Source organism: Carcharodon carcharias, chromosome 30, assembly GCF_017639515.1.
Source record: "Carcharodon carcharias isolate sCarCar2 chromosome 30, sCarCar2.pri, whole genome shotgun sequence".
NCBI classification, from domain to species: domain Eukaryota; kingdom Metazoa; phylum Chordata; class Chondrichthyes; order Lamniformes; family Lamnidae; genus Carcharodon; species Carcharodon carcharias.
This window is the reverse complement of record NC_054496.1, coordinates 33,603,114-33,623,597: the sequence shown is the minus strand read 5'-3', so window position 1 is coordinate 33,623,597 and position 20,484 is coordinate 33,603,114. Positions and strand designations below refer to the sequence as shown.

Sequence of the window (20,484 nt, the reverse complement as noted above, 5' to 3'; positions counted from 1 at the left end):
CCTTCAGCACAAAGGGAATTTTTTCCAGTCAAATTGCTCCTCCACCCTTTCTGGGATATATCAGCTTTAGCACAGTATGACCAGGCTCCTTGGCTGTGAAAGCATCACACTCCAGCCGAATGCTTTGCTGGCCTGTCATTGAGACCAAGAAGCTGTGGTCCATTGTTTCTCTGTCCAGCACCTGGACAGAGGGAGTGAGTGGGATAGTTCTCCAGCAACCTTTCAGTAACCATTACACGCACAATCCCATTGTTCAACGAGGATCTTTTTATTAATTAAAATATATAGAAAACAAACATTGAAGCTAAAAAATGAACTCAGGCACATCACCGTGTCAGTGGTTATGAAAGAATCCTGGTTTCACCGAGGACTGTCTCCCAGTGACAGGACCCTCCAGTTTTAATCCCATGGATTCGGCTCTGAGCTCTCAGGCCACTTTCTGTTCTGAAGTTCTGGGCATTGACACATTGTTAGAGCTTAAAACACTTTTTGAAAATACATCTTTTATTCTTTATTTATTCGTTCATGGGGACGTGGGTATCGCTGGCTGGACCAGCATTTATTGCCCATCCCTATTTGCCCTTGAGAAGGTGGTGGTGAGCTGCTTTCTCTAACCCGCTGCAGACCCTGTGCAGTAACCCTGCAGGAAGGTTAAAAAGGATAAGGAATCCTGGATTGAGGAGGTTTTTACTGGGATCTTCCTTCCCAGACTATGGTGCAGGAGCAGTTCCGCTCTGCAGGAAGAGGCCCAGGATACAGCCATGCTGAACTACAGCTCCGCACTGACATCTTTGGAGAGCCAAGGAATTCAGGATCATCTCATTAATCACGATTTCAAGGTATCCCATCATTGGCTGAATCAGAGGGCTGGGACATGGTTCATTGGCTGAGCCAGGGAGCTGGCATGTTCCTTATTGGCTGCGTTTCCCGTGACCTAAACAGCAGCTGAGTTCAGCCCAATATGTGTCTCCATATGCCTGCGCAAGTCGACTTTCCTCTGAAATCCTTTGCCACATGCAGAGCAGATGAAAGGTTTGAAGCCGGTGTGCTTTCTGCTGTGGGTGATGAGGTTTGAGCTCTGGCTGAAAGCTTTCCCACACACCTGACACTTGTGAGGCTTTTCACCTGCAACAAAACATTGACGGTAATGATATATTCATCATCTAGTGACAGTGATCAGCGGTAAAGCCCCAGTATTAAACCCCCAGTATTAAACCTCCAGTATTAAATCCCCAGTGTTGAAACTCCAGTATTAAACCTCCTGTAGAACGATCCCAGTACCTGTGGGGAGTCTGATGGAGTGATCGCAGTGCCAGTGGGGAGTGTGCTGGAGTTGATCCCAGTACCTGTGGGGAGTGTGCTGGAGTGATCCCAGTACCTGTGGTGAGAGTGCTGGAGTGAACCCAATACCTGTGGGGAGTGTGCTGGAGTGATCCCAGTACCTGTGGGGAGTGTGCTTAAGTGATCCCAGTACCTGGGGGGAGTGTGATGGAGTGATCACAGTACCTGGGGGGAGTGTGATGGAGTGATCCCAGTACCTGTGGGGAGTGTGATGGAGTGATCCCAGTACCTGTGGGGAGTGTGCTGGAGTGATCCCAGTACTTGTGGGGAGTGTGATGGAGTGATCCCAGTACCTGTGGGGAGTGTGATGGAGTGATCCCAGTACCTGTGCGGAGTGTGATGGAGTGATCCCAGTACCTGCGGGGAGTGTGATGGAGTGATCCCAGTACCTGTGGGGAGTGTGATGGAGTGATCCCAGAACCTGTGGGGAGTGTGATTGAGTGATCCCAGTACCTGTGGGGAGTGTGCTGGAGCAAGCCCAGTACCTGTGGGGAGTGTGATGGAGTGATCACCGTACCAGTGGGGAGTGTGATGGAGTGATCCCAGTACCTGTGGGGAGTGTAATGGAGTGATCCCAGTACATGTGGGGAGTGTGCTGGAGCAAGCCCATGCCTGTGGGGAGTGTGCTGGAGCGATCCCATAACCTGTGGGGAGTGTGCTGGAGCGATCCCAGTACCTGTGGGAAGTGTGCTGGAGCGAACCCAGACCCTGTGGGAGTGTGCAGGAGCGATCCCAGTACCTGTGGGGAGTGTGATGCAGTGATCCCAGACACTGTGGGGATTGTGCTGGAGTGATCCCAGTACCTGTGGGGAGTGTGCTGGAGCGAGCCCAGTACCTGTGGGGAGTGTGATGGAGTGATCCAAGTTCCTGTGGGGAGTGTGCTGGAGTCAATCTCTGTACCTGTGGGGTGTGTACTAGAGCGATCCCAGTACTGGTGGGGAGTGTGCTGGAGTCGATCCCAGTACCTGTGGGGAGTGTGCTGGAGTGATCCCAGTTCCAGTGGGGATTGTGCTGGAGTGATCCCAGTACCTGTGGGGACTGAGCTGGAGTGATCCCAGTACCTGTGGGGAGTGGGCTGAAGTCAATCCCAGTAACTGTGGGAATTGAGCTGGATCGATCCCAGTACCTGTGGGAAGTGTGATGGAGTGATCCCAGTACCTGTGGGGAGTGTGACGGAGTGATCCCAGTAGCTGTGGGGGGTGTGATGGAGTGATCCCAGTACCTGTGGGGAGTGTGATGGAGTGATCCCAGTACCTGTGGGGAGTGTGCTGCAGTGATCCCATTCCCTGTGAGGAGTGTGCTGGATCGATCCCAGTTCCTGTGGGGAATGTGATGGAGTGATCCCAGTACCTGTGGGGAGTGTGCTGGAGCGAGCCCAGTACCTGTGGGGAGTGTGCTGGAGCGATCCCAGTACCTGTCGGGAATGTGCTGGAGTAATCCCAGTACCTGTGGGGTGTGTGCTGCATCGAGACCAGTACCTGTGGGGAGTGTTCTGGAGTGATCCCAGTACCTGTGGGGAGTGCGCTGGAGCGATCCCAGTCCCTGAGGGGAGTGTGAAGGAGTGATCCCAGTACCTGTGGGGATTGTGATGGAGTGATCCTAGTTCCTGTGGGGAGTGTACTAGAGCGATCCCAGTACTGGTGGGGAGTGTGCTGGAGTGATCCCAGTGCCTGTGGGGAGTGTGCTGGAGTGATCCCAGTACCTGTGGGGAGTGTGCTGAAGTGATCGCAGTACCTGTGGGGAGTGCGCTGGAGCGATCCCAGTACCTGTGGGCAGTGTGCTGGAGCGATCCCAGTACCTGTGGGGATTGTGCTGGAGTGATCCCAGTACCTGTGGGGACTGAGCTGGAGTGATCCCAGTACCTGTGGGGTGTGTGCTGAAGTCAATCCCAGTAACTGTGGGAATTGAGCTGGATCGATCCCAGTACCTGTGGGAAGTGTGATGGAGTGATCCCAGTACCTGTGGGGATTGTGCTGGAGTCGATCCCAGTACCTGTTGTATGAGTACGGGAGTGATCCCAGTACCTGTGGGGAGTGTTCTGGTGTGATCCCAGTACCTGTGGGGAGTGTGCTGGAATAATCCCAGTACCTGTGGGGAGTGTGCTGAGGTTGAACCCAGTACCTGTGGGGAGCGTGCTGGAGTGATCCCAGTACCTGTGGGAGTGTGCAGGAGCGATCCCAGTACCTGTGGGGAGTGTGATGCAATGATCCCAGACACTGTGGGGAGTGTGCTGGAGTGATCCCAGTACCTGTGGGGAGTGTGCTGGAGCGATCCCATAACCTGTGGGGAGTGTGATGGAGCGATCCCAGTCCCGTGGGGAGTGTGCTGGAGTAATCCCAGTACCTGTGGGGTGTGTGCTGCATCGAGCCCAGTACCTGTGGGGAGTGTTCTGGAGCGATCCCAGTACCTGTGGGGAGTGTGATGCAGTGATCCCAGACACTGTGGGGAGTGTGCTGGAGTGATCCCAGTACCTGTGGGGAGTGTGATGGAGTGATCACAGTACCTGGGGGGAGTGTGATGGAGTGATCCCAGTACCTGTGGGGAGTGTGATGGAGTGATCCCAGTACCTGTGGGGAGTGTGCTGGAGTGATCCCAGTACTTGTGGGGAGTGTGATGGAGTGATCCCAGTACCTGTGGGGAGTGTGATGGAGTGATCCCAGTACCTGTGCGGAGTGTGATGGAGTGATCCCAGTACCTGCGGGGAGTGTGATGGAGTGATCCCAGTACCTGTGGGGAGTGTGATGGAGTGATCCCAGAACCTGTGGGGAGTGTGATTGAGTGATCCCAGTACCTGTGGGGAGTGTGCTGGAGCAAGCCCAGTACCTGTGGGGAGTGTGATGGAGTGATCACCGTACCAGTGGGGAGTGTGATGGAGTGATCCCAGTACCTGTGGGGAGTGTAATGGAGTGATCCCAGTACATGTGGGGAGTGTGCTGGAGCAAGCCCATGCCTGTGGGGAGTGTGCTGGAGCGATCCCATAACCTGTGGGGAGTGTGCTGGAGCGATCCCAGTACCTGTGGGAAGTGTGCTGGAGCGAACCCAGACCCTGTGGGAGTGTGCAGGAGCGATCCCAGTACCTGTGGGGAGTGTGATGCAGTGATCCCAGACACTGTGGGGATTGTGCTGGAGTGATCCCAGTACCTGTGGGGAGTGTGCTGGAGCGAGCCCAGTACCTGTGGGGAGTGTGATGGAGTGATCCAAGTTCCTGTGGGGAGTGTGCTGGAGTCAATCTCTGTACCTGTGGGGTGTGTACTAGAGCGATCCCAGTACTGGTGGGGAGTGTGCTGGAGTCGATCCCAGTACCTGTGGGGAGTGTGCTGGAGTGATCCCAGTTCCAGTGGGGATTGTGCTGGAGTGATCCCAGTACCTGTGGGGACTGAGCTGGAGTGATCCCAGTACCTGTGGGGAGTGGGCTGAAGTCAATCCCAGTAACTGTGGGAATTGAGCTGGATCGATCCCAGTACCTGTGGGAAGTGTGATGGAGTGATCCCAGTACCTGTGGGGAGTGTGACGGAGTGATCCCAGTAGCTGTGGGGGGTGTGATGGAGTGATCCCAGTACCTGTGGGGAGTGTGATGGAGTGATCCCAGTACCTGTGGGGAGTGTGCTGCAGTGATCCCATTCCCTGTGAGGAGTGTGCTGGATCGATCCCAGTTCCTGTGGGGAATGTGATGGAGTGATCCCAGTACCTGTGGGGAGTGTGCTGGAGCGAGCCCAGTACCTGTGGGGAGTGTGCTGGAGCGATCCCAGTACCTGTCGGGAATGTGCTGGAGTAATCCCAGTACCTGTGGGGTGTGTGCTGCATCGAGACCAGTACCTGTGGGGAGTGTTCTGGAGTGATCCCAGTACCTGTGGGGAGTGCGCTGGAGCGATCCCAGTCCCTGAGGGGAGTGTGAAGGAGTGATCCCAGTACCTGTGGGGATTGTGATGGAGTGATCCTAGTTCCTGTGGGGAGTGTACTAGAGCGATCCCAGTACTGGTGGGGAGTGTGCTGGAGTGATCCCAGTGCCTGTGGGGAGTGTGCTGGAGTGATCCCAGTACCTGTGGGGAGTGTGCTGAAGTGATCGCAGTACCTGTGGGGAGTGCGCTGGAGCGATCCCAGTACCTGTGGGCAGTGTGCTGGAGCGATCCCAGTACCTGTGGGGATTGTGCTGGAGTGATCCCAGTACCTGTGGGGACTGAGCTGGAGTGATCCCAGTACCTGTGGGGTGTGTGCTGAAGTCAATCCCAGTAACTGTGGGAATTGAGCTGGATCGATCCCAGTACCTGTGGGAAGTGTGATGGAGTGATCCCAGTACCTGTGGGGATTGTGCTGGAGTCGATCCCAGTACCTGTTGTATGAGTACGGGAGTGATCCCAGTACCTGTGGGGAGTGTTCTGGTGTGATCCCAGTACCTGTGGGGAGTGTGCTGGAATAATCCCAGTACCTGTGGGGAGTGTGCTGAGGTTGAACCCAGTACCTGTGGGGAGCGTGCTGGAGTGATCCCAGTACCTGTGGGAGTGTGCAGGAGCGATCCCAGTACCTGTGGGGAGTGTGATGCAATGATCCCAGACACTGTGGGGAGTGTGCTGGAGTGATCCCAGTACCTGTGGGGAGTGTGCTGGAGCGATCCCATAACCTGTGGGGAGTGTGATGGAGCGATCCCAGTCCCGTGGGGAGTGTGCTGGAGTAATCCCAGTACCTGTGGGGTGTGTGCTGCATCGAGCCCAGTACCTGTGGGGAGTGTTCTGGAGCGATCCCAGTACCTGTGGGGAGTGTGATGCAGTGATCCCAGACACTGTGGGGAGTGTGCTGGAGTGATCCCAGTACCTGTGGGGAGTGTGCTGGAGCGAGCCCAGTACCTGTGGGGAGTGTGATGGAGTGATCCAAGTTCCTGTGGGGAGTGTGCTGGAGTCAATCTCAGTACCTGTGGGGTGTGTAATAGAGCAATCCCAGTACTGGTGGGAAGTGTGCTGCAGTCGATCCCAGTACCTGTGGGGAGTGAGCTGGAGCGATCCCAGTTCCTGTGGGGATTGTGCCGGAGTGATCCCAGTACCTGTGGGGACTGAGCTGGAGTGATCCCAGTACCTGTGGGGAGTGGGCTGAATTCAATCCCAGTAACTGTGGGAATTGAGCTGGATTGATCCCAGTACCTGTGGGGAGTGTGATGGAGTCATCCCAGTACCTGTGGGAGAGTGCTGGAGCGATCCCAATATCTGTGGGGAGTCTGACGGAGTGATCCCAGTAGCTGTGGGGAGTGATCCCAGTACCTGTGGTGAGTGTGATGGAATAATGCCAGTACCTGTGGGGAGGGTGATGGAGTGATCCCAGAACCTGTGGGGAGTCTGCTGCAGTGATCCCAGTACCTGTGGGGAGTGTGCTGCAGTGATCCCATTCCCTGTGAGGAGTGTGCTGGATCGATCCCAGTTCCTGTGGGGAGTGTGATGGAGTGATCCCAGTACCTGTGGGGAGTGTGCTGGAGCGAGCCCAGTACCTGTGGGGAGTTTGCTGGAGCGATCCCAGTACCTGTGGGGAATGTGCTGGAGTAATCCCAGTACCTGTGGGGTGTGTGCTGCATCGAGACCAGTACCTGTGGGGAGTGTTCTGGAGTGATCCCAGTACCTGTGGGGAGTGCGCTGGAGCGATCCCAGTCCCTGTGGGGAGTGTGCAAGGGTGATCCCCGTACCTGTGGGGAGTGTGAAGGAGTGATCCCAGACCCTGTGGGGAGTGTGCTGGAGTGATCCCAGTACCTCTGGGGATTGTGATGGAGTGATCCTAGTTCCTGTGGGGAGTGTGCTGGAGTGATCCCAGTACCTGTGGGGAGTGTGCTGAAGTGATCGCAGTACCTGTGGGGAGTGCGCTGGAGCGATACCAGTACCTGTGGGCAGTGTGCTGGAGCGATCCCAGTACCTGTGGGGATTGTGCTGGAGTGATCCCAGTACCTGTGGGGACTGAGCTGGAGTGATCCCAGTACCTGTGGGGTGTGAGCTGAAGTCAATCCCAGTAACTGTGGGAATTGACGTGGATCGATCCCAGTACCTGTGGGAAGTGTGATGGAGTGATCCCAGTACCTGTGGAGATTGTGCTGGAGTCGATCGCAGTACCTGTTGTATGAGTACGGGAGTGATCCCAGTACCTGTGGGGAGTGTTCTGGTGTGATCCCAGTACCTGTGGGGAGTGTGCTGGAATAATCCCAGTACCTGTGGGGAGTGTGCTGGAGTGATCCCAGTACCTGTGGGAAGTGTGCTAGAGTGATCCAAGTACCTGTGGGGAGTGGGCTGGAGTCATTCCAGTACCTGTGGGGAGTGCGCTGGAGTTGAACCCAGTACCTGTGGGGAGTGGGGAGTGATCCCAGTACCTGTGGGGAGTGTGCTGGAGTGATCCCAGTACCTGTGGGGAGTGTGCTGGAGTGATCCAAGTACCTGTGGGGAGTGGGCTGGAGTCATCCCAGTACCTGTGGGGAGTCAGCTGGAGTTGAACCCAGTACCTGTGGGGAGTGTGGAGTGATCACAGTACCTGTGGGGAGTGTGCAGGAGCGATCCCAGTACCTGTGTGGAGTGTGCTAGAGTCGATCCCAGTACCTGTGGGTAGTGTGCTGGAGTCGATCCCAGTACCTGTGGGGGGTTTGCTGGAGTGATCCCACTATCTGTGGGGAGTGTGCTGGAGCAATCCCAGTACGTGTGGGGAGTGTGCAGGAGTGATCCCAGTATCTGTGGGAAGTGTGCAGGAGCGATCCCAGTGCCTGTGGGGAGTATGCTGGAGCAATCCCAGTACCTGTGGGGAGCGTGCAGGAGCGATCCCAGTATCTGTGGGGAGTGTGCTGGAGTGATCCCAGTACCTGGGGGGAGTGTGTTTAAGTGATCCCAGTAACTGGGCAGAGTGTGATGGAGTGATCACAGTACCTGGGAGGAGTGTGATGGAGTGATCCCAGTACCTGTGGGGAGTGTGCTGGAGTTGAATCCAGTAACTGTGGGGAGTGTGCTGGAGTGATCCCAGTACCTGTGGGGAGTGTGATGGAGTGATCACCGTACCTGTGGGAGTGTGCTGCAGCGATCCCTGCACCTGTGGGGAGTGTGACAGAGTGATCCCAGTAACTGTGGTGAGTGTGAAGGAGTGATCCCAGTACAGGTGGGGAGTGTGCTGGAGCAAGCCCAGTACCTGTGGGGAGTGTGCTGGAGCGATCCCATAACCTGTGGGGAAAGTGATGGAGCGATCCCAGTAACTGTGGGGAGTGTGCTGGAGTAATCCCAGTACTTGTGGGGTGTGTGCTGCATCGAGCCCAGTACCTGTGGGGAGTGTTCTGGAGCGATCCCAGTCCCGTGGGGAGTGTGCTGGAGTGATCCCAGTACCTGTGGGGAGTGTGCTTAAGTGATCCCAGTACCTGGGGGGAGTGTGATGGAGTGATCACAGTACCTGGGGGGAGTGTGATGGAGTGATCCCAGTACCTGTGGGGAGTGTGATGGAGTGATCCCAGTACCTGTGGGGAGTGTGCTGGAGTGATCCCAGTACTTGTGGGGAGTGTGATGGAGTGATCCCAGTACCTGTGGGGAGTGTGATGGAGTGATCCCAGTACCTGTGCGGAGTGTGATGGAGTGATCCCAGTACCTGCGGGGAGTGTGATGGAGTGATCCCAGTACCTGTGGGGAGTGTGATGGAGTGATCCCAGAACCTGTGGGGAGTGTGATTGAGTGATCCCAGTACCTGTGGGGAGTGTGCTGGAGCAAGCCCAGTACCTGTGGGGAGTGTGATGGAGTGATCACCGTACCAGTGGGGAGTGTGATGGAGTGATCCCAGTACCTGTGGGGAGTGTAATGGAGTGATCCCAGTACATGTGGGGAGTGTGCTGGAGCAAGCCCATGCCTGTGGGGAGTGTGCTGGAGCGATCCCATAACCTGTGGGGAGTGTGCTGGAGCGATCCCAGTACCTGTGGGAAGTGTGCTGGAGCGAACCCAGACCCTGTGGGAGTGTGCAGGAGCGATCCCAGTACCTGTGGGGAGTGTGATGCAGTGATCCCAGACACTGTGGGGATTGTGCTGGAGTGATCCCAGTACCTGTGGGGAGTGTGCTGGAGCGAGCCCAGTACCTGTGGGGAGTGTGATGGAGTGATCCAAGTTCCTGTGGGGAGTGTGCTGGAGTCAATCTCTGTACCTGTGGGGTGTGTACTAGAGCGATCCCAGTACTGGTGGGGAGTGTGCTGGAGTCGATCCCAGTACCTGTGGGGAGTGTGCTGGAGTGATCCCAGTTCCAGTGGGGATTGTGCTGGAGTGATCCCAGTACCTGTGGGGACTGAGCTGGAGTGATCCCAGTACCTGTGGGGAGTGGGCTGAAGTCAATCCCAGTAACTGTGGGAATTGAGCTGGATCGATCCCAGTACCTGTGGGAAGTGTGATGGAGTGATCCCAGTACCTGTGGGGAGTGTGACGGAGTGATCCCAGTAGCTGTGGGGGGTGTGATGGAGTGATCCCAGTACCTGTGGGGAGTGTGATGGAGTGATCCCAGTACCTGTGGGGAGTGTGCTGCAGTGATCCCATTCCCTGTGAGGAGTGTGCTGGATCGATCCCAGTTCCTGTGGGGAATGTGATGGAGTGATCCCAGTACCTGTGGGGAGTGTGCTGGAGCGAGCCCAGTACCTGTGGGGAGTGTGCTGGAGCGATCCCAGTACCTGTCGGGAATGTGCTGGAGTAATCCCAGTACCTGTGGGGTGTGTGCTGCATCGAGACCAGTACCTGTGGGGAGTGTTCTGGAGTGATCCCAGTACCTGTGGGGAGTGCGCTGGAGCGATCCCAGTCCCTGAGGGGAGTGTGAAGGAGTGATCCCAGTACCTGTGGGGATTGTGATGGAGTGATCCTAGTTCCTGTGGGGAGTGTACTAGAGCGATCCCAGTACTGGTGGGGAGTGTGCTGGAGTGATCCCAGTGCCTGTGGGGAGTGTGCTGGAGTGATCCCAGTACCTGTGGGGAGTGTGCTGAAGTGATCGCAGTACCTGTGGGGAGTGCGCTGGAGCGATCCCAGTACCTGTGGGCAGTGTGCTGGAGCGATCCCAGTACCTGTGGGGATTGTGCTGGAGTGATCCCAGTACCTGTGGGGACTGAGCTGGAGTGATCCCAGTACCTGTGGGGTGTGTGCTGAAGTCAATCCCAGTAACTGTGGGAATTGAGCTGGATCGATCCCAGTACCTGTGGGAAGTGTGATGGAGTGATCCCAGTACCTGTGGGGATTGTGCTGGAGTCGATCCCAGTACCTGTTGTATGAGTACGGGAGTGATCCCAGTACCTGTGGGGAGTGTTCTGGTGTGATCCCAGTACCTGTGGGGAGTGTGCTGGAATAATCCCAGTACCTGTGGGGAGTGTGCTGAGGTTGAACCCAGTACCTGTGGGGAGCGTGCTGGAGTGATCCCAGTACCTGTGGGAGTGTGCAGGAGCGATCCCAGTACCTGTGGGGAGTGTGATGCAATGATCCCAGACACTGTGGGGAGTGTGCTGGAGTGATCCCAGTACCTGTGGGGAGTGTGCTGGAGCGATCCCATAACCTGTGGGGAGTGTGATGGAGCGATCCCAGTCCCGTGGGGAGTGTGCTGGAGTAATCCCAGTACCTGTGGGGTGTGTGCTGCATCGAGCCCAGTACCTGTGGGGAGTGTTCTGGAGCGATCCCAGTACCTGTGGGGAGTGTGATGCAGTGATCCCAGACACTGTGGGGAGTGTGCTGGAGTGATCCCAGTACCTGTGGGGAGTGTGCTGGAGCGAGCCCAGTACCTGTGGGGAGTGTGATGGAGTGATCCAAGTTCCTGTGGGGAGTGTGCTGGAGTCAATCTCAGTACCTGTGGGGTGTGTAATAGAGCAATCCCAGTACTGGTGGGAAGTGTGCTGCAGTCGATCCCAGTACCTGTGGGGAGTGAGCTGGAGCGATCCCAGTTCCTGTGGGGATTGTGCCGGAGTGATCCCAGTACCTGTGGGGACTGAGCTGGAGTGATCCCAGTACCTGTGGGGAGTGGGCTGAATTCAATCCCAGTAACTGTGGGAATTGAGCTGGATTGATCCCAGTACCTGTGGGGAGTGTGATGGAGTCATCCCAGTACCTGTGGGAGAGTGCTGGAGCGATCCCAATATCTGTGGGGAGTCTGACGGAGTGATCCCAGTAGCTGTGGGGAGTGATCCCAGTACCTGTGGTGAGTGTGATGGAATAATGCCAGTACCTGTGGGGAGGGTGATGGAGTGATCCCAGAACCTGTGGGGAGTCTGCTGCAGTGATCCCAGTACCTGTGGGGAGTGTGCTGCAGTGATCCCATTCCCTGTGAGGAGTGTGCTGGATCGATCCCAGTTCCTGTGGGGAGTGTGATGGAGTGATCCCAGTACCTGTGGGGAGTGTGCTGGAGCGAGCCCAGTACCTGTGGGGAGTTTGCTGGAGCGATCCCAGTACCTGTGGGGAATGTGCTGGAGTAATCCCAGTACCTGTGGGGTGTGTGCTGCATCGAGACCAGTACCTGTGGGGAGTGTTCTGGAGTGATCCCAGTACCTGTGGGGAGTGCGCTGGAGCGATCCCAGTCCCTGTGGGGAGTGTGCAAGGGTGATCCCCGTACCTGTGGGGAGTGTGAAGGAGTGATCCCAGACCCTGTGGGGAGTGTGCTGGAGTGATCCCAGTACCTCTGGGGATTGTGATGGAGTGATCCTAGTTCCTGTGGGGAGTGTGCTGGAGTGATCCCAGTACCTGTGGGGAGTGTGCTGAAGTGATCGCAGTACCTGTGGGGAGTGCGCTGGAGCGATACCAGTACCTGTGGGCAGTGTGCTGGAGCGATCCCAGTACCTGTGGGGATTGTGCTGGAGTGATCCCAGTACCTGTGGGGACTGAGCTGGAGTGATCCCAGTACCTGTGGGGTGTGAGCTGAAGTCAATCCCAGTAACTGTGGGAATTGACGTGGATCGATCCCAGTACCTGTGGGAAGTGTGATGGAGTGATCCCAGTACCTGTGGAGATTGTGCTGGAGTCGATCGCAGTACCTGTTGTATGAGTACGGGAGTGATCCCAGTACCTGTGGGGAGTGTTCTGGTGTGATCCCAGTACCTGTGGGGAGTGTGCTGGAATAATCCCAGTACCTGTGGGGAGTGTGCTGGAGTGATCCCAGTACCTGTGGGAAGTGTGCTAGAGTGATCCAAGTACCTGTGGGGAGTGGGCTGGAGTCATTCCAGTACCTGTGGGGAGTGCGCTGGAGTTGAACCCAGTACCTGTGGGGAGTGGGGAGTGATCCCAGTACCTGTGGGGAGTGTGCTGGAGTGATCCCAGTACCTGTGGGGAGTGTGCTGGAGTGATCCAAGTACCTGTGGGGAGTGGGCTGGAGTCATCCCAGTACCTGTGGGGAGTCAGCTGGAGTTGAACCCAGTACCTGTGGGGAGTGTGGAGTGATCACAGTACCTGTGGGGAGTGTGCAGGAGCGATCCCAGTACCTGTGTGGAGTGTGCTAGAGTCGATCCCAGTACCTGTGGGTAGTGTGCTGGAGTCGATCCCAGTACCTGTGGGGGGTTTGCTGGAGTGATCCCACTATCTGTGGGGAGTGTGCTGGAGCAATCCCAGTACGTGTGGGGAGTGTGCAGGAGTGATCCCAGTATCTGTGGGAAGTGTGCAGGAGCGATCCCAGTGCCTGTGGGGAGTATGCTGGAGCAATCCCAGTACCTGTGGGGAGCGTGCAGGAGCGATCCCAGTATCTGTGGGGAGTGTGCTGGAGTGATCCCAGTACCTGGGGGGAGTGTGTTTAAGTGATCCCAGTAACTGGGCAGAGTGTGATGGAGTGATCACAGTACCTGGGAGGAGTGTGATGGAGTGATCCCAGTACCTGTGGGGAGTGTGCTGGAGTTGAATCCAGTAACTGTGGGGAGTGTGCTGGAGTGATCCCAGTACCTGTGGGGAGTGTGATGGAGTGATCACCGTACCTGTGGGAGTGTGCTGCAGCGATCCCTGCACCTGTGGGGAGTGTGACAGAGTGATCCCAGTAACTGTGGTGAGTGTGAAGGAGTGATCCCAGTACAGGTGGGGAGTGTGCTGGAGCAAGCCCAGTACCTGTGGGGAGTGTGCTGGAGCGATCCCATAACCTGTGGGGAAAGTGATGGAGCGATCCCAGTAACTGTGGGGAGTGTGCTGGAGTAATCCCAGTACTTGTGGGGTGTGTGCTGCATCGAGCCCAGTACCTGTGGGGAGTGTTCTGGAGCGATCCCAGTCCCGTGGGGAGTGTGCTGGAGTAATCCCAGTACCTGTGGGGTGTGTGCTGCATCGAGCCCAGTACCTGTGGGGAGTGTTCTGGAGCGATCCCAGTACCTGTGGGGAGTGTGATGCAGTGATCCCAGACACTGTGGGGAGTGTGCTGGAATGATCCAAGTACCTGTGGGGAGTGTGCTGGAGCGAGCCCAGTACCTGTGCGGAGTGTGATGGAGTGATCCAAGTTCCTGTGGGGTGTGTGCTGGAGTCAATCTCAGTACCTGTGGGGTGTGTACTAGAGCGATCCCAGTACTGATGGGAAGTGTGCTGCAGTCGATCCCAGTACCTGTGTGGAGTGTGCTGGAGCGATCCCAGTTCCTGCAGGGAATGTGCTGGAGTGATCCCAGTAACTGTGGGGACTGAGCTGGAGTGATCACAGTACCTGTGGGGAGTGGGCTTAAGTCAATCCCAGTAACTGTGGGAATTGAGCTGGATCGATCCCAGTACCTGTGGGAAGAGTGATGGAGTGATCCCAGTACCTGTGGGGAGTGTGACGGAGTGATCCCAGTAGCTGTGGTGAGTGTGATGGAGTGATGCCAGTACCTGTGGTGAGTGTGATGGAGTGATCCCAGTACCTGTGGGGAGTGTGCTGGAGCGAGCCCAGTACCTGTGGGGAGTGTGCTGGAGCGATCCCAGTACCTGTGGGGAATGTGCTGGAGTAATCCCAGTACCTGTGGGGTGTGTACTGCATCGAGACCAGTACCTGTGGGGAGTGTTCTGGAGTGATCCCAGTACCTGTGGGGAGTGCGCTGGAGCGATCCCAGTCCCTGTGGGGATTGTGAAGGAGTGATCCCCGTACCTGTGGGGAGTGTGAAGGAGTGATCACAGACCCTGTGGGGAGTGTGCTGGAGTGATCTCAGTACCTGTGGGGATTGTGATGGAGTGATCCTAGTTCCTGTGGGGAGTGAGCTGGAGTCAATCTCAGTACCTGTGGGGAGTGTACTAGAGCGATCCCAGTACTGGTGGGGAGTGTGCTGGAGTGATCCCAGTGCCTGTGGGGTGTGTGCTGAAGTCAATCCCAGTAACTGTGGGAATTGAGCTGGATCCATCCCAGTACCTGTGGGAAGTGTGATGGAGTGATCCCAGTACCTGTGGGGAATGTGCTGGAGTCGATCCCAGTACCTGTTGTATGAGTACAGGAGTGATCCCAGTACCTGTGGGGAGTGTTCTGGTGTGATCCCAGTACCTGTGGGGAGTGTGCTGGAATAATCCCAGTACCTGTGGGGAGTGTGCTGAAGTTGAACCCAGTACCTGTGGGGAGTGTGCTGGAGTGATCCCAGTACCTGTGGGGAGTGTGCTGGAGTGATCCAAGTACCTGTGGGGAGTGGGCTGGAGTCATCCCAGTACCTGTGGGGAGTCAGCTGGAGTTGAGCCCAGTACCTGTGGGGAGTGTGGAGTGATCCCAGTACCTGTGGGGAGTGTGCAGGAGCGATCCCAGTACCTGTGTGGAGTGTGCTAGAGTCGATCCCAGTACCTGTGGGTAGTGTGCTGGAGTTGATCCCAGTACCTGTGGGGGGTTTGCTGGAGTGATCCCACTATCTGTGGGGAGTGTGCTGGAGCAATCCCAGTACGTGTGGGGAGTGTGCAGGAGTGATCCCAGTATCTGTGGGAAGTGTGCAGGAGCGATCCCAGTGCCTGTGGGGAGAGTGCTGGAGCAATCCCAGTACCTGTGGGGAGCGTGCAGGAGCGATCCCAGTATCTGTGGGGAGTGTGCTGGAGTGATCCCAGTACCTGTGGGGAGTGTGCTTAACTGATCCCAGTACCTGGGGGGAGTGTGATGGAGTGATCACAGTACCTGGGAGGAGTGTGATGGAGTGATCCCAGTACCTGTGGGGAGTGTGCTGGAGTTGAACCCAGTAACTGTGGGGAGTGTGCTGGAGTGATCCCAGTACCTGTGGGGAGTGTGCTGGAGTGATCCCAGTACTTGTGGGGAGTGTGATGGAGTGATCCCTGTACCTGTGGGGAGTGTGATGGAGTGATCACCGTACCTGTGGGAGTGTGCTGCAGCGATCCCAGTACCTGTGGGGAGTGTGACAGAGTGATCCCAGTAACTGTGGCGAGTGTGACGGAGTGATCCCAGTACTTGTGGGGAGTGTGCTGGAGGAAGCCCAGTACCTGTGGGAGTGTGATGGAGTGATCCCAGTACCTCTGGAGGGTGTGATGGAGTGATCCCAGTACCTGTGGGGATTGTGATGGAGCGATCCCAGTACATGTGGGGAGTGTGCTGGAGCAAGCCCAGTACCTGTGGGGAGTGTGCTGGAGTGATCCCATAACCTGTGGGGAGTGTGATGGAGCGATCCCAGTCCCGTGGGGAGTGTGCTGGAGTAATCCCAGTACCTGTGGGGTATGTGCTGCTTCGAGCCCAGTACCTGTGGGGAGTATTCTGGAGCGATCCCAGTACCTGTGGGAAGTGTGCTGGAGCGATCCCAGACCCTGTGGGAGTGTGCAGGAGCGATCCCAGTACCTGTGGGGAGTGTGATGCAGTGATCCCAGACACTGTGGGGAGTGTGCTGGAGTGATCCCAGTACCTGTGGGGAGTGTGCTGGAGCGAGCCCAGTACCTGTGGGGAGTGTGATGGAGTGATCCAAGTTCCTGTGGGGAGTGTGCTGGAGTCAATCTCAGTACCTGTGGGGTGTGTACTAGAGCGATCCCAGTACTGGTGGGGAGTGTGCTGGAGTCGATCCCAGTACCTGTGGGGAGTGTGCTGGAGCGATCCCAGTTCCTGTGGGGATTGTGCTGGAGTGATCCCAGTACCTGTGGGGAGTGTGCTGGAGTGATCCCAGTACCTGTGGGGAGTGTGCTGGAGTTGAACCCAGTACCTGTGTTGTGCTGGAGTGATCCCAGTAACTGTGATGAGTGGGCTGGAGTCATCCCAGTACCTGTGCGGAGTGAGCTGGAGCAATCCCAGTACGTGTGGGGAGTGTGCTGGAGTGATCCCAGTATCTGTGGGAAGTGTGCAGGAGCGATCCCAGTATCTGTGGGGAGTGTGCTGGAGCAACCCCAGTACCTGTGGGCAGTGTGCAGGAGCGGTCCCAGTATCTGGGGGGAGTTTGCTGGAGCGATCCGAGTGCCTGTGGGGATTGTGATGGAGCAATCCCAGTACCTGTTGTGAGTGTGCTGGAGTGATCCCAGAATCTGTAGGGAGTGTGCTGTAGTGATCCCAGTACCTGTGGGGTGTGAGCTTGAGCGATCCCAGTACCTGTGGGGAGTGTGCTGGAGCGATCCCAGTTCCTGTAGGGATTGTGCTGGAGTGATCCCAGTACCTGTGGGGACTGAGCTGGAGTGATCACAGTACCTGTGGGGAGTGGGCTGATGTCAATCCCAGTAACTGTGGGAATTGAGCTGGATCGATCCCAGTAGCTGTGGTGAGTGTGATGGAGTGATCCCAGTAGCTGTGGTGAGTGTGATGGAGTGATCCCAGTAGCTGTGGTGAGTGTGATGGAGTGATGCCAGTACCTGTGGGGAGGGTGATGGAGTGATCCCAGTACCTGTGGGGAGTGTGATGGAGTGATCCCAGTACCTGTGGGAAGTGTGATGGAGTGATCCTAGTACCTGTGGGGAGTGTGCTGCAGTGATCCCATTCCCTGTGAGGAGTGTGCTAGATCGATCCCAGTTCCTGTGGGGAGTGTGATGGAGTGATCCCAGTACCTGTGGGGAGTGTGCTGGAGCGAGCCCAGTACCTGTGGGGAGTGTGCTGGAGCGATCCCAGTACCTGTGGGGAATGTGCTGGAGTAATCCCAGTACCTGTGGGGTGTGTACTGCATCGAGACCAGTACCTGTGGGGAGTGTTCTGGAGTGATCCCAGTACCTGTGGGGAGTGTGCTGGAGTGATCCCAGTCCCTGTGGGGATTGTGCAGGAGTGATCCCCGTACCTGTGGGGAGTGTGAAGGAGTGATCACAGACCCTGTGGGGAGTGTGCTGGAGTGATCTCAGTACCTGTGGGGATTGTGATGGAGTGATCCTATTTCCTGTGGGGAGTGAGCTGGAGTCAATCTCAGTACCTGTGGGGAGTGTACTAGAGCGATCCCAGTACTGGTGGGGAGTGTGCTGGAGTGATCCCAGTGCCTGTGGGGTGTGTGCTGAAGTCAATCCCAGTAACTGTGGGAATTGAGCTGGATCGATCCCAGTACCTGTCGGAAGTGTGATGGAGTGATCCCAGTACCTGTGGGGAATGTGCTGGAGTCGATCCCAGTACCTGTTGCATGAGTACGGGAGTGATCCCAGTACCTGTGGGGAATGTTCTGGTGTGTTTCCAGTACCTGTGGGGAGTGTGCTGGAATAATCCCAGTACCTGTGGGGAGTGTGCTGAAGTTGAACCCAGTACCTGTGGGGAGTGTGCTGGAGCGATCCCAGTTCCTGTGGGGATTGTGCTGGAGTGATCCCAAGACCTGTGGGGAGTGTGCTGGAGTGATCCCAGTACCTGTGGGGAGTGTGCTGGAGTTGAACCCAGTACCTGTGTTGTGCTGGAGTGATCCCAGTAACTGTGATGAGTGGGCTGGAGTCATCCCAGTACCTGTGCGGAGTGAGCTGGAGCAATCCCAGTACGTGTGGGGAGTGTGCTGGAGTGATCCCAGTATCTGTGGGAAGTGTGCAGGAGCGATCCCAGTATCTGTGGGGAGTGTGCTGGAGCAACCCCAGTACCTGTGGGCAGTGTGCAGGAGCGGTCCCAGTATCAGGGGGTAGTTTGCTGGACCGATCCGAGTGCCTGTGGGGATTGTGATGGAGCAATCCCAGTACCTGTTGTGAGTGTGCTGGAGTGATCCCAGAATCTGTGGGGAGTGTGCTGTAGTGATCCCAGTACCTGTGGGGTGTGAGCTTGAGCGATCCCAGTACCTGTGGGCAGTGTGCTGGAGCGATCCCAGTTCCTGTAGGGATTGTGCTGGAGTGATCCCAGTACCTGTGGGGACTGAGCTGGAGTGATCACAGTACCTGTGGGGAGTGGGCTGATGTCAATCCCAGTAACTGTGGGAATTGAGCTGGATCGATCCCAGTAGCTGTGGTGAGTGTGATGGAGTGATGCCAGTACCTGTGGTGAGTGTGATGGAGTGATGCCAGTACCTGTGGGGAGGGTGATGGAGTGATCCCAGTACCTGTGGGGAGTGTGATGGAGTGATCCCAGTACCTGTGGGGAGTGTGATGGAGTGATCCTAGTACCTGTGGGGAGTGTGCTGCAGTGATCCCATTCCCTGTGAGGAGTGTGCTAGATCGATCCCAGTTCCTGTGGGGAGTGTGATGGAGTGATCCCAGTACCTGTGGGGAGTGTGCTGGAGCGAGCCCAGTACCTGTGGGGAGTGTGCTGGAGCGATCCCAGTACCTGTGGGGAATGTGCTGGAGTAATCCCAGTACCTGTGGGGTGTGTACTGCATCGAGACCAGTACCTGTGGGGAGTGTTCTGGAGTGATCCCAGTACCTGTGGGGAGTGTGCTGGAGTGATCCCAGTCCCTGTGGGGATTGTGCAGGAGTGATCCCCGTACCTGTGGGGAGTGTGAAGGAGTGATCGCAGACCCTGTGGGGAGTGTGCTGGAGTGATCTCAGTACCTGTGGGGATTGTGATGGAGTGATCCTAGTTCCTGTGGGGAGTGAGCTGGAGTCAATCTCAGTACCTGTGGGGAGTGTACTAGAGCGATCGCAGTACTGGTGGGGAGTGTGCTGGAGTGATCCCAGTGCCTGTGGGGTGTGTGCTGAAGTCAATCCCAGTAACTGTGGGAATTGAGCTGGATCGATCCCAGTACCTGTCGGAAGTGTGATGGAGTGATCCCAGTACCTGTGGGGAATGTGCTGGAGTCGATCCCAGTACCTGTTGCATGAGTACGGGAGTGATCCCAGTACCTGTGGGGAATGTTCTGGTGTGTTTCCAGTACCTGTGGGGAGTGTGCTGGAATAATCCCAGTACCTGTGGGGAGTGTGCTGAAGTTGAACCCAGTACCTGTGGGGAGTGTGCTGGAGTGATCCCAGTACCTGTGGGGAGTGTGCTGGAGTGATCCAAGTACCTGTGGGGAGTGGGCTGGAGTCATCCCAGTACCTGTGGGGAGTCAGCTGGAGTTGAACCCAGTACCTGTGGGGAGTGTGGAGTGATCCCAGTACCTTTGGGGAGTGTGCAGGAGCGATCCCAGTACCTGTGTGGAGTGTGCTAGAGTCGATCCCAGTACCTGTGGGTAGTGTGCTGGAGTTGATCCCAGTACCTGCGGGGGGTTTGCTGGAGTGATCCCACTATCTGTGGGGAGTGTGCTGGAGCAATCCCAGTACGTGTGGGGAGTGTGCAGGAGTGATCCCAGTATCTGTGGGAAGTGTGCAGGAGCGATCCCAGTGCCTGTGGGGAGTGTGCTGGGGCAATCCCAGTACCTGTGGGGAGCGTGCAGGAGCGATCCCAGTATCTGTGGGGAGTGTGCTGGAGTGATCCCAGTACCTGTGGGGAGTGTGCTTAAGTGATCCCAGTACCTGGGGGGAGTGTGATGGAGTGATCACAGTACCTGGGAGGAGTGTGATGGAGTGATCCCAGTACCTGTGGGGAGTTTGCTGGAGTTGAACCCAGTAACTGTGGGGAGTGTGCTGGAGTGATCCCAGTACCTGTGGGGAGTGTGCTGGAGTGATCCCAGTACTTGTGGGGAGTGTGATGGAGTGATCCCTGTACCTGTGGGGAGTGTGATGGAGTGATCACCGTACCTGTGGGAGTGTGCTGCAGCGATCGCAGTACCTGTGGGGAGTGTGACAGAGTGATCCCAGTAACTGTGGTGAGTGTGATGGAGTGATCCCAGTACATGTGGGGAGTGTGCTGGAGGAAGCCCAGTACCTGTGGGAGTGTGATGGAGTGATCACCGTACCTCTGAGGAGTGTGATGGAGTGATCCCAGTACCTGTGGGGAGTGTGATGGAGTGATCCCAGTACATGTGGGGAGTGTGCTGGAGCAAGCCCAGTACCTGTG

General features: G+C 56.6%; 1 protein-coding gene across 1 annotated transcript in view; it reads right to left on the bottom strand.

Annotated features, from left to right (window-relative positions):
• Positions 1-249: 249 nt before the first annotated feature.
• Positions 250-20,484, bottom strand: part of LOC121271246 (zinc finger protein Gfi-1-like) — a 164,303-nt gene continuing 144,068 nt past the window's right edge. The window contains exon 3 of the mRNA XM_041177069.1: positions 250-1,125. Coding sequence (XP_041033003.1) covers positions 935-1,125 — 191 coding nt within the window. The 3' untranslated portion in view covers positions 250-934. The remainder of the gene's footprint in view (positions 1,126-20,484) is intronic.